The sequence below is a fragment of the Myotis yumanensis genome, unplaced genomic scaffold (assembly GCF_028538775.1).
Source record: "Myotis yumanensis isolate MYYU_CA2020_CCGP unplaced genomic scaffold, mMyoYum1.0.hap1 SCAF_4, whole genome shotgun sequence".
In the NCBI taxonomy this organism is placed as follows: Eukaryota; Metazoa; Chordata; class Mammalia; order Chiroptera; family Vespertilionidae; genus Myotis; species Myotis yumanensis.
Genome location: NW_027223755.1, coordinates 113,370,916 through 113,383,783, shown reverse-complemented (window position 1 = coordinate 113,383,783; position 12,868 = coordinate 113,370,916). Strand labels below are relative to the sequence as shown.

Genomic DNA, 12,868 nt, shown 5'->3' with positions numbered 1-12,868 from the left:
CCGGGCTGGGAGCGCGGTTGCCGTGGAAACCGCGACCATGGCGGCGCCCGGGAGGGTGGGCAGCCGCGCCGCGCAGCACGAGGAGCGGGCCGGCTCCTTGGAGTCCGTTCCCACCGCGTGCCCCGCGGCCCTCGAGCGGCCGGCGGAGCCGCCGGGGAGGACCCTGTGGGAGCGGATCTGCGAGGGTAGGCGGTGCCGCGGGGCCAGGACGGGGCGGGGCAGGGACCGGCCGCGGGGGTGATTGACGCGCGAGGCCCCCTGGCGGCCGCGCCGCTGACCGCGGAGCCCCCGTTTATACCCGGGAAACAGGCCTGGAGGGCCTGCTTATGATTATGCGGCGCGGCCGCCGGCCTCCATCCGCAGTTGGTGGCAAGTGCGGGGCCGAGTGGGGGAAGCAGTGCAGTGGCCAGGCGGTGTGGACCAGGGTGCTCGAACCTATTCCGTGAACAGGAGAGAATCGCTGGGCGGAGGTGGGACCTTCATTCACACCTGGGTTCCCAGGACCCGCCCACAGAGTTCCTAACGGGGTTCAGGGAACCTGCCTTGGCGTGCGCACCGGGGGAATTTTGATGTGGATAATCTGTGGCCCACATGTTGGAGGAGCATGGGCCAGTCAGACTTGGGGTTAATCCCTCTGCACTTCTAACCTTCCCCTAAGATCCCCAAATGGGTCCTCGCCTTCTTTGCGGCCCTGCATACATCCCCCTGATCGTGAGGCGCTGTACAAAATACCCCGTGTACGTTGGGCAAGTTATTTAACTTGTTACTCTCTCGCTAAAGTGAGCGTAATGATGGTACCTAGTTTATGGTGTTAGGAGGATGCACCTGGATGGTCACAGAAAGTAGAAAACTGACAGCAAGAGCTCAATAATGTTAGCCCTGAAGAAGTAATGTATCTTTTTTTTAATGGAACTCCCATCTGACCCAGTGATCCCACTTCTGGGAATATATCCCAAGAAACCAGAAACACCAATCAGAAAGGACATATGCACCCCTATGTACATAGCAGCACAATTCACCATAGCTAAGATTTGGAAACAGCCTAAGTGCCCATCAGCAGATGAATGGATTAGAAACTGTGGTACATCTACACAATGGAATACTATGCTGCGGTAAAAAAGAAGGAATTCTTACCATTTGGAACAGCATGGATGGAACTGGAGAGCATTGTGCTAAGTGAAATAAGCCAGTCAGAAAAAGATAAATATCACATGATCTCACTCATTTGTGGAATCTAATGAACAACATAAACTGATGAACAAAAACAGATCCAGAGACAGAGAAGCATCAATAAGACTGTCAAACCTCAGAGGGAAGGTAGGGGAAAGTGGAGGTAAGGGGAAGAGATCAACCAAAGGACTTGTAAGCATGCATATAAGCCTAACCAATGGACACAGACAACAGCGGGGTGAGGGCATGAGTGGGGGGATGGGGGGATAAGGATACATATGTAATACCTTAATAAAGAGAGAAAAAAATTTATAGATATTTTTCTACTAAAAATAGTATATTTTCCCCATTTCTCTGTCTAGTTGCTTATTACTAGGCCAATAAAACAAATAAATATTATATTTCTATCTTATATTCATACAGAATTCTGTTACTGTGGTCCCTAGTTTTGTAGATAAATGAAATAAACATCAGCAAATGAAAACCAAAAAAAAAAAAAAAAAAAAGTAATGTAAGCTCCTCAGTTCCAGGCTGTAAGCTCCTCAAGGTCAAGAACTCAGCTTTTTCATTCTTGTGGCTCCATCACTACCTCAGCTATCTGACAGCACTGTCCAGTAGAACTTTCCAGTGTGGTAGCCACTAGCCACATGCAGTTATTGAGCACTTGAAATGTGGTTAGTACAGTTTTGGAACTGAATTTTTTACTTTACTTAATTTTAATAAATTTAGATAGCCACCTGTGGCTAGTGGCTACCATACGGGTCAGCAAATGCTTGTTGAGTGGAAAAAAGAATGAATGCATAGTATATGGGTCCAGGTCGGAGAGAATGATGAATTGAGAGAAGTGGGAAATACAGAGGAGGAAGAGAACAGTGGGCTCAAGAGTGGTAAATGCCCTCAAAGGCTATCCATTCTAACCCATCCAGTGCTCGTGTTCCTTCTCTGTGCATACGTTGCATTATATTCAGAAAATCTTGTACCCATTGGTCCTTAGCTCCTTGGTGCTAATCACTCTATACCCTAAAGAATCCAGTCAGATGTTTGAACGTTGTTATTGTGGCTGTCTTTTCCCCAGAGCTTTCCATTTTCAGAGCCAAATAGCTCTTCATAATACAGTTTGCTAGTGGTGTTTTGTTAGAGAAGCTGCTCAGCTTCCCCTATGAGAGAGGAGTCATCCTTGTACCCACTGTTATGGGTTGGCTCAACGAGATAGACCACCGACTCAGAATTTAAATTTGAAAGCCGTTTATTAAGCTGGCCAGCTGACCACAGCCCGTACCTTCCCCCTCTGGGAAGCCTCGCGGCATGTGGCAAAGAGCAAGTGTGCATTATGATTTTTATAACAAAACAGTGTTACCTTAGAAGCTCACAGAAAGTTCATAAGCACAAAGGGGGGGGTAAACAGAGTCACACCTGACTAGTCTAAGACAATCTAGCAATTTTTCTTCCATGGTTCCTAACCCTGCAACTCCCCTCCATACGTCAGTCCCTCCTCCCAGCACATACACAATCCTCATATCCTGGCAACACAATCCTTCATATGTCAGTCCCCCCTCCCAGCACATTCTGTAACCCTTCCATGGTGCAGTCCCTCACCCTAGCACATTCCCTACTGGTCTTATGCCCGAATCAAATCTTTGATTCAGCGCCCTCCTCTACGTTATGAAATTGAGGAGGCATTTGGCAATGTAGGGGTCAAGCCGCCGGGGAAGAGTCTGGCATTTGATGGTGAAGAATTGGCCAGGGTCTCGGCCACTGACATAGAGTCTTAGTTTCTATGTCTTTCTCCTTCCCATTGGTCAGTTCACCAGGTGAGAGGCATGAGGAGGACGGGGTTACAATTTCTAGTGCCTCTTTCCTGCGACTTTGATGGTGGTTGGAGTGCTCAGCACCACCTGGTAGGGTCCAGCCCATCTAGGTTCCAGGCTGCCAGGGTCGTGCCGTTTCACCCAGACGAGGTCACCCAGAGAGAAGGCAGGCTGTGTTGGACTGGATCTCAGCACGTCCTCCTCCCTAATGGCTCTCACCACCCGTCATGCTGACGTGGCGCTGCTCTGCAAAGCCTGTAAGGACTTAAGCAAACTTTGGGTAGACGGCTGGGCAATTTCTTCCTCCCTTAGGCAGGGAAGAAGAGGTGGCGGCCTACCAAACATAATTTCAAAAGGGGTGAGTCCTTTTATATACGGGGTGCACCTAGCTCTGAGGAGGGCAAAAGGAAGGAGACTTACCCAGTTTTCGCCAGTCTCTAATTTTAACTTAGTTAATGTTTTCTTTAAGATCCAATTTATTCTCTCTACCTGTATGCAATTTAACTCTTAGGGACTTAACTATGGATTGTAACATTGACGATAAACGCCAGGCCATCGTCGGACCCCATGTATAGTGGCAGGCTAAACCAGGGGACAATTTTAGTGAGGAGTTTTCTAATTATTACCTGTGCTGTCTCTGCCTTGGTTGGGTATGCCTCAGGCCAGCCAGAGAAGGTATCAATGAAAACCAGCAAGTATTTACACCCTCCTTGTCCTCCTGGTATCTCGGTGAAGTTCACTTCCCAGTGTTCTCCGGGTTTCTGACCTCGGATTCGCTGTCCCGGAGCGGCCACAACAGGGGCCCTTGGTTCACCTGGGCACACACTTGGCATCTTCTAGCCAACTCTCGAGATATTTTCTGGAGCCCTGGGATGTAAAAATTCTCTTCCCAGTAGTTCTGATAGCTTCATTCCCCTCAGGTGGGTGCTCTGGTGGGTCTGGAAAGCGATGGTCTGCCCCAGGGCTTCTGGCATTATAGGCCTCCCATCTGGCAGAATTAGCCATCCAGCCTCTCCTTCCCGGGCCCTTAGTTTCTCAGCTAGCCTCTGCTCCTCTGGCAGATGAGTAGGCTTCTCTGGGAGCCTCCGTGCTGGCAGGGCTACGAGAACTTCTAGGGGCCCTACTGGTCTTTTAGTCAATTCCCTGGCCCCTATATGGCTGCCAGGTGGTTAAGTATCTCAGGAGCTTTTTCCTTTCCTCCTGAGGTCAGGAGACTTCTTTAAGGTGGCTCCCGTGTCCTCCTGTAAGGGCAGTGTGAGGAGATATATCCCTGTAGTCCCTGGGTAGGACTGGCAGGGCCAGTGCCGGGGCGCTTACCAGGGCTTCTTAGATCTCTCCTGGCTCCTCCTCATGTGCCCCCCGCTACCGGGTACCTTCCTCTATGAAGCTGCTCCGGTAGTCCGTGTAGAGGGTCTCATCCGGATCCTGCAGGGCTGGTCCACGAGGTCCTCACGGAGGGAAGTGAGGGTAGTCAGTGTCTCCTCGCAGTCAGGCAAAGGGGCCTCTGCCTTCTCGTCAGGGAGGAGTGTGGCAGGGTTCAAGGCAGCTCTTTTCAGGAAGCTGAAATGTTTACTCTTTTTCCCTTTCCCTACCAGAGGGCCTGAGTGAGTGCTATGAGTTCCACAAGGAAGTCCACCTTTTGGCCCCCCGCTGTCAGGGTTATTCTGGGCTCCTGGGGGCCAGCTGAGCCCCAACAACCCCAATCCACCTCCTCCACCAGCATGGGAGGGAGTCGGTTCCCCCGCACGTTCAGGGCCCTCCCTTTTCCAATGTCCTTCCTTTCTGCAAAATGCACATTGATTTTTCCCAAGCCTGGGTTGGACTCCTTTTCTTCCGCGAGGCTTTTCTTTGCCCTTGTTGTCTCTCCGGCCCCTTGGGCCTTCCTCCTCGCTCAGGGACAGGAGGACCTTGGCCATCCGGGTGTTTAAATCTGCTGTCGGGTCCTCCTGATTATTGAAAACCTTCTGGGCCACCTCAACCAACTCAGAGATTGATTTCCCCTCAAAGCCTTTTAACTTTTGTCATTTTTTCCTAATATTTGGGGCTGACTGGGAAACAAATGCAACATTGACAGCCCTCCGACTTTCCAGGGCATCAGGGTTAGGCCCCTGGACTGTCTCTGTCACCTTAGAGAGGTTTGTGGGTCTCCAAGCAGCAGCTCGGATGCCCCCTAATAGAGTCTGGCGATACCGATCGAGAGCCTCCTTTCCCTTGTCACTATAGGGGTTCCAGTTTGGTTGCCTGGAGGGAAACACAGCTTTCAATCTGTCTTTTATTTGTTCTTTCAGAATGGACTAAAGGAGCTTTATTTCCCTACAGGGTCTTATATGTCACAGGACCTCACAGGGTCTGTAATTCCTGTAACAGAGGGCTAGTATTCACCACTTTATTAACCCCTCTGTTCTAGACGGGCCTTCCCCAGTTTCCTACAGTTGAGGTTTTGTGCCACCCCTGACATGGGCATGGTCACACAGGCCTGTAAGACAGTATACAGGTTGCTAACTGTCAACTGTCTCTCAATAGAGACCAAAATTTAATGGGTATTCTTCTTTGCCCACCTGGGCAACTGCCCTCTTGGCAGCTAGACACCCTATACTTTTTGGGTTCATTCCACATAGCCTTTTTCCAGGACAGTTTACACATAGGCCAGTTCTTTCTAGCCACAAATACAGCTTGTCCAATTTCCTTAAAATGTATTCTGGCACAGGAGAAAGTTGTTTTGCTGTACATAGGTAGCTTAATCCCTATACAACTGGGCTTGGACCTCTGCCTAGCAAATTGCAGTCTATAAGTTCAATGTGCAGCCTCCGGTCCTCCTAACCCAACGATTTTTCGGCCAGTCTCTGAGTCAGACTTCTCCTCTCTTGGAGAATTTCAAAGTCCCGATGGCTCCCAGGTCTAGGGAGAGTGCCCTTCTCTGTTTATTAGTTACAGGGCCCTGCTTTCCTTGTCTTCCCACCAGTCCCCTTTATGGCAGAACAGTGACCAGGCCTCTTTGAAGGGAATGTACTGGAAGGGGATATCAGCCCCTCCTCTTCCAGCAGCAACAGGTACTAAACCCTTTCAGTACATTTGCAAGCAGGGAACTTTTACTAACTCTATCTGCAGCTTTCATAGATCTCAGGCTTGCTGCTCTATTCCTGGGGCTGTAGGAAGGCTAGTACCAGTCACTGGCTTACGGCTTAACTGCTGTAGCCTGCAAGCCAAAAGCCCAAGTACTTTCTCGCTGCTACTGCTGCTGCTTCTTCTTTTTTTTTCTTTTTTAGGGCCACTGCAGGCAGCTCAGGCATCCAGCCTCCCTTCTTTGTTCATTTACTCCCCAATCTGGTCTGGAGCTGGGAATAGCGCCTTGGTCTGCCTTGCTTCCCCAGAGGGCTGCCTGTCTAGCCCCAGATCTAGAGGGCCGGCCTGCCGTAGGAACTGCAGGACTGGCAGATGTCGCAAGGTCCTGGAGGTTCTCCCCCTCTCTCCCTGAAGGACCGGGGGAGCTTTTCCCTTCTGGGGCCCGGCCAAAAGAATTGTCTGTCTCTGTCCCAATTTTTCCTCGGGAGGCAAGCCCTCATTTACCGGGGTTTCTTGGACAATATGTCAACCTAAACTTGAATATAAGGAATTTGATTAGGATGCCCTGGGCGGCCGTGTATGACGTAATGGACCCGGTAGGCAGTGGTCAGATCAAAAGACCCTGCATCCGGCCACCCTTCCTGGAAAGTGGGCCACTCCCATTCACAGAATCGCTGTAAATCAAAAGCATTAATATTATAACCTTTAAATTTACCCTAGAACTTCAGTTTAATACAGTAAATTACAACCTAGGTGAGAGCAGCTGATAGACAGAAATCTTTATTAACTAAGTGAGCTGATTCTCCTTAACAGTGAGCAAAAGACTCTGAGAAAAATAATTCTCGCAGCTGCCGAGAGACTTTGCAGACTGCCAAGGGGCCAGCCCAAACGTTCAGCCAAGCGTATCAACAGAAAGCAGAATAAATCAAAGTAGCTCTTACTTTACACAGACCAGTAATGATTTACACTTTCTTAATAGACCAGCCCAGGCTGGAGCTGTATCCAGTCTCCCTTCTCTGTAGTAATTTGGCCAGTCCCACACAAACAAACTTTGCCCCGACCCCATGATGACCGGTGGCGAGAGACAGACAAGGGAAGGGGTGACCTGTTTTCACAGATCCTCACGCAGGTGCCCGCCTGGCCGCGTCCCTTGGGAGCTTAGATTCGTCGTAGCTAAGGTGCACCCGTATAAACCCCGGGCCTGGTCACCTCCACATGGGGGTGAGTCACCGTTATGCCATATGACGAATCGCGGAACCGCAGGTTGGGGCCCACTCGGACTCCGTAACCGAAGTCGTGGAGCCACATAAAGGAGAGGAGAGGGCAGGCCCCCTCCCTCCACACTCACACACTTTCACCAGACATTCACTCAGAGTTTAAACAATCCACCCAATTCCTAACCATTTCCTGATTCCTGAGGGAGCTCTATAGCTTCCCGGGAGGTGATCAAGCTCCCCTTCCACTCACCCGGAGTGGGCCTGACTGATAGGGGGTCGACAAAGATGACTGACCCTATCCCATTTGACAAAGACAAAGACAACAAATAACAAAGACAAAATAAATCAGCCAAATGCAACCTAAGGTTGCCCGGAACCTGCAGCTTGCTCCTTGGAGTCCTGAAAATTTTCAAAACACATTGCAGCAGGGTGTACACAGAAGCAGACAACTTCTTGACAACAAATACCAAGACAAACAAATACCAGACAGACAAACCCAGTGCAGCCTACAGCCGCACGAACCAGGGACCCCAGCCACCGTCGTGGCCGCGGGTCAGGACCAGGAGTACCGCTGCGTCCAGCCCTCCATATAGGTCCTTCCGTGGGACGTCCCAATTCCTGTTTAACGACCGGTCCCTTACCTCTCTCGAGAGTCCAGGTGGCTTGGTTTCTGAATTGAAAGTTTTGGGTGGACTGGAGGCCTCCTTGGTAATCGTTCTCCACAGGTGTGGGGTATCTCGCTGAGTGCCCGGCGACAACTGGGGGAGAGCCTCCTGCCTTGAATAGGGGGTCCCTCTCCTCCCTTCCGGGGGAGAGCCTCCTGCCCTAAACAAGGGGTCCCTCTCACCCCTGCTGGGGGAGAGCCTCCTGCCTTAAATAGGGGGTCCCTCTCACCCCTGCCGGGGGAGAGCCTCCAGTCCTAAATAAGGGGTCCCTCTCCTCCCTGCCGGGTATCTCGCTGCGGGCCTCCAAATGTTATGGGTTGGCTCAACGAGATAGACCACCGACTCAGAATTTAAATTTGAAAGCCGTTTATTAAGCTGGCCAGCTGACCACAGCCCGTACCTTCCCCCTCTGGGAAGCCTCGCGGCATGTGGCAAAGAGCAAGTGTGCATTATGATTTTTATAACAAAACAGTGTTACCTTAGAAGCTCACAGAAAGTTCATAAGCACAAAGGGGGGGTAAACAGAGTCACACCTGACTAGTCTAAGACAATCTAGCAATTTTTCTTCCATGGTTCCTAACCCTGCAACTCCCCTCCATATGTCAGTCCCTCCTCCCAGCACATACACAATCCTCATATCCTGGCAACACAATCCTTCATATGTCAGTCCCCCCTCCCAGCACATTCTGTAACCCTTCCATGGTGCAGTCCCTCACCCTAGCACACCCACCTGTTGTGAGGGTTAAGATGGTGTATGCAGAGGAGCTCAGCAGTGTGCCCGACATTTTAGAAGTGTTCAATACATATGTGCTATTGTTGACAAAGAAACATGCTGTGCATTGTGTTTTAGTGCCGGAAGCCGGTCCATCCTTGCTGCTTGACACAGTCGCTGCAGGAAAGAAACATCTGCACAGCATATGTTTCAATGGACCTGGCGTATATAGCATACTGTTCTTAATATGTTTGCTCCCTTTAGCGCCATGTGTTTTAACCAAGGTCACCTCTCCGAGAAAGGTTGTTTCCCCAGGTGGGGATCTTTCCCTGAGGTTAGGGAGGGGATACAACCCCTTAATTAAGTGCCAGGCGGGTAGTTAAGCTACATAATCTTTACTCCCTGGAATGGAGATAAGAAACGCCCTAACCTTTGTAATAGAAATTGACAGGATTAAAATCGGCTGGTATAAATACGGATGTAACAAGACAATAATCATCAGATCCTCATCAGATCTTCATCAGCTCCACATCAGATCCACATCAGCTCCTCATCAGATCCACATCAGATCCTCATCAGACCCTCATCAGATCCTAACCAGAACCTAGCCAGAGAACATGGCAAAAGATCCTGGACAGAACCTGGCTACAGAACTTCACTGGAGAACCTAGACAGAACATGGCAAAAGAACCTGGATAGAACCTGGCTAAAGAACCTGGTGACTGAACCTGGCTGGAAAACCTGGAGAACCTGGCTGGAGAACCTAGCGAGAGAACATGGCACCAGAACTTGGTTGGAGATCCTGACCAGAACTTGGTTGGAGTTCCTAACCAGAACTTCGCTGGAGATCCTGGAGGGAGAACCTCGCTATGCTGATGAACTGAACCCTGTCTCCATGTCATTCCTTCATCGCCTACTCCGTCCACACCTTGGGGAACCCTTGGACCCGTTGGGGTTGGACCCCAACATTTTAGAATTGTGAGATTTATTTTAGTCAAACAGGCCTGTAGGGAGAAAGCAAAGAGGAAGGGTGCTCTCTGAAAAGCAAGGGACTTGATAGAGTTACAGCATGAAGTTAACGAGATCAAGATGGTGAATTGTACACACTGGCACACTAATGACTATTATAACTTAGAGGAATAAGCCCAATTTCTTAAAACATTCTAACAAGTGCAGTTTTCTATAACAAACATAGTAAATTTAGTTTCTCACAACAAACATGAGAAATAGGATTTGGGGGAAATCCTATCTTCGAGGTAAGTATTACATTCTGTTAGGAAATATACATTTAAAAAGCAAATTCCCTTCCCTGGTGATGTTGCTCAATGGTTAGAGCATCGGCCAGCACAAAGAAGGGTCTTGGCTTCAATTCCTGGTCAAAGACATGAACCGTGCCTGGGTTACAGGTTAGATCCTGGAGGGGGGGCGGGGTTGCGTGCAGGAGGCGATCAATCGATGCTTCTCTCTCTCTGTACCCCTCCACTCTCTCTAAAATATCAATGGAAAAAATATCCTCAGGTGAGGATTAACAACAACTAAAAAGAGTACACTGGCTGAATAAATGTGGCGCATAATACTTGTAGCAGCCTCGAAAGATTCAACATAGTGGGCTCTCAGTAAGTATCAATGAATGAATCAGTAGGTCAAGGGTCAAAAGTAATTTTCCATACTGTTTGGTTCATTTATTCATTCATTCAGAAGTATTCTGTGGGAATATGATGGTGAGCACAAGCAGACCCAGGTAATTTAGTCACAAAACACACAGTCTATTAAAGAGATTTTTACAAATTTCAAAAAAGGGTAAAAATAGTATGAGTTGTTAAGAAAAAGGACACTGTTACAAGGTTCTAGAATGATTTGACCTAGTCTAGATCTAAAGTAAATAAATGTGTGTATTACATATGCATATCAGTAAGTACATTGGAAAGATTAGGTTGGACCTTTGCCAAATCTAACAAAGGCTGTTGGTTGTAAAGACATTATGTGTGATTTATACTCTTCACATGACATCTCTGTATTATTTGGAATTTTCTTACAATAAGCTCTGGTAATCAGATAAAGCTATAGAGCTATATATATCTTAAGTTCAGATAAATAGCTTTCACACTATTTTGGTGATTCTCAAAAGGTTGGGGAAAGGGTGAATCTGCATGCTTGTTTGAAAGGGAAAAAAAAGTGGTAGAGCTAGAACTACTGTGATGGGCAGTATTCTTAGTGGCCCAGCCCAAAAAATTCCCCTAGTGCTGTGGTCGGCAAACTGCGGCTCGAGAGCCACATGCGGCTCTTTAGCCCCTTGAGTGTGGCTCTTTCACAAAATACCATGTGCGGGTGCGCACGTACAGTGCGATTGAAACTTTGTGGCCCATACGCAGAAGTCGGTATTTTGTGGAAGAGCCGGTATTTTGTTCACTGAGTGCACTTACCTCCCAATTAGTTGATCAGTCGCTAATCTAGACATTGCTGTTTAGAGACTTTTCAGAAGTAATTAAGTCTGTAATCAGTTGACTTTAAATTAGAGAGATCATTATAGGTGGGCCTGACCTAATCAGGTGAGCACCTCATCTAAGAGATTGAAGCAGAAGACACTTCTGCTTGCCTGCAGTGAGCGAATGACCACGTAAACTGCCCTGTGACAAGGCCCTGAGCGCAGCCTCTAGGAGCTGAGAGCAGTCCTCACCAACAGCCAACAAGGAAATGGGGACCCAGACCGACAGAAACTGAATCCTGCCAACAACCATGGCGCTTGCCGAGGACCCAGCCCTCAGATGAGGTCACAGCCAGGCCCAACACCTTGGTCTCAGTCTCCTGAGCCCTCACCCACACCCAGACTCCTGATCACAGGAGCTGAGCTAATACATTTGTGTTGTTTTAAGTAAGTTTGTGATAATTTGTTATTTTGGGAATCAAAAGTGCTTATCACCTGCCACCTGGTATACTTGTCTCCAACCTGATACCTAGGAATTTTTAAAAAAATGTTTTTGCTTAGAAATGCTCTACTGTCCTTTAAGGAACTAGATAATGAAATAAAACTTGTGTCCAGGACAACTATATTTCATTAATATCCTCTTGCCCAGAAACTTTGTTTTCTCTCATCAGTGCAAAGCAACTATACAACATTGACCTTTCCAGAAATACTTGTGTCAGTCTTTCCTGGAGGTGTAACTAAAATAGCCGTGAGCATTTTCTGCCATCTCTCAGCAGCGTCACCTGCAGAGCACGTGTGGACTGTTCTGTGCAGGAAGCTCTCCAACAGGTGGGCTGTGATCAGCCTTGAAACCTGGCAGTAGTACTCCACCTCACTACGTATGAGAACTGCCTGGAGAACTTTAAAAGCACTGATTCCCAGGCTCTTGCTCCAGACCTATTAGTACTGAATCAAAATTTCTGGGGTTGGGCCAAAACAGTAGTTTCAAAAAGCTCCCAGGTGATTCTGACGTGCTGCAAGGATGAGAAACTGCTGGCGCTTACAGCAGAACTTCTCCAGCGTCAGTGTGGGCACAATGCAAGCCCCCTGGTCTTATTAAATGCTGGTTAAGTCCAGCAGGGCTGGGGTGGGCTTGAGATGCAGATTTCTAGCTCCCAGGGATGCAGGTGCTGCTGGGTCTGGCCGTGCTCTGAGTAGTGAGGGCTTATAGGCTGGCTTTTCCAGTTATGCACGGGGTCTTCCCTCTGCTGCTGCTTCTGCCCTGCCCTCACGTGTTCCTCCTTTTCTCTCCCCTCTCCTCCCTGGATGCTGTTTTCTTCCTAGGACCCTCCTCATTCTCTTGTAGTTACATAATTGGGGTCAAAATCTAAAGTCGTACTCTCAGGAAAAGTCTTAAACTCTTTACATAAAGCCTGGACTCTTCACACAAGTGAATAATTATCTCATTCATTTTAAATAAGGTACTTCACATTAATTATTAACTTGTAATGGCCAGTTATTTTTCATTTCTAAAAACCCCCAACCAAGATAAAACAAGAATTTTTACTTAGAGGAAAGAAAATTACATCATAAACTGCAATTGAGTATGGAATTGATGCTTTGCACCCACTCCTTTTAGAGTATGAAGCTGAGCTGCCTCCCTTCCCAGAGGGATACAAAATCAAACAAGAAGCCGTGATTACCGTGAGTATTGTCCCACCTGAGCCTTCAGTGAAAAGCTCTCAAGTGAGAACAGTACTGATAGCTGGGGACTGTCACACAGTGTCATGAGTTAGGAAAGGCACTGGAGCTAGAACCAGGAACATGGG

General features: G+C 48.4%; 1 protein-coding gene across 1 annotated transcript in view; it reads left to right on the top strand.

Moving 5' to 3' along the window:
* The first annotated feature begins 37 nt into the window (after window positions 1-37).
* IQCK (IQ motif containing K) overlaps window positions 38-12,868 on the top strand; it is a 121,993-nt gene continuing 109,162 nt past the window's right edge. Inside the window, exons 1-2 of the mRNA XM_070413739.1 lie at window positions 38-185; window positions 12,679-12,743. Of these exons, the coding sequence (XP_070269840.1) occupies window positions 38-185; window positions 12,679-12,743 (213 nt within the window). The remainder of the gene's footprint in view (window positions 186-12,678; window positions 12,744-12,868) is intronic.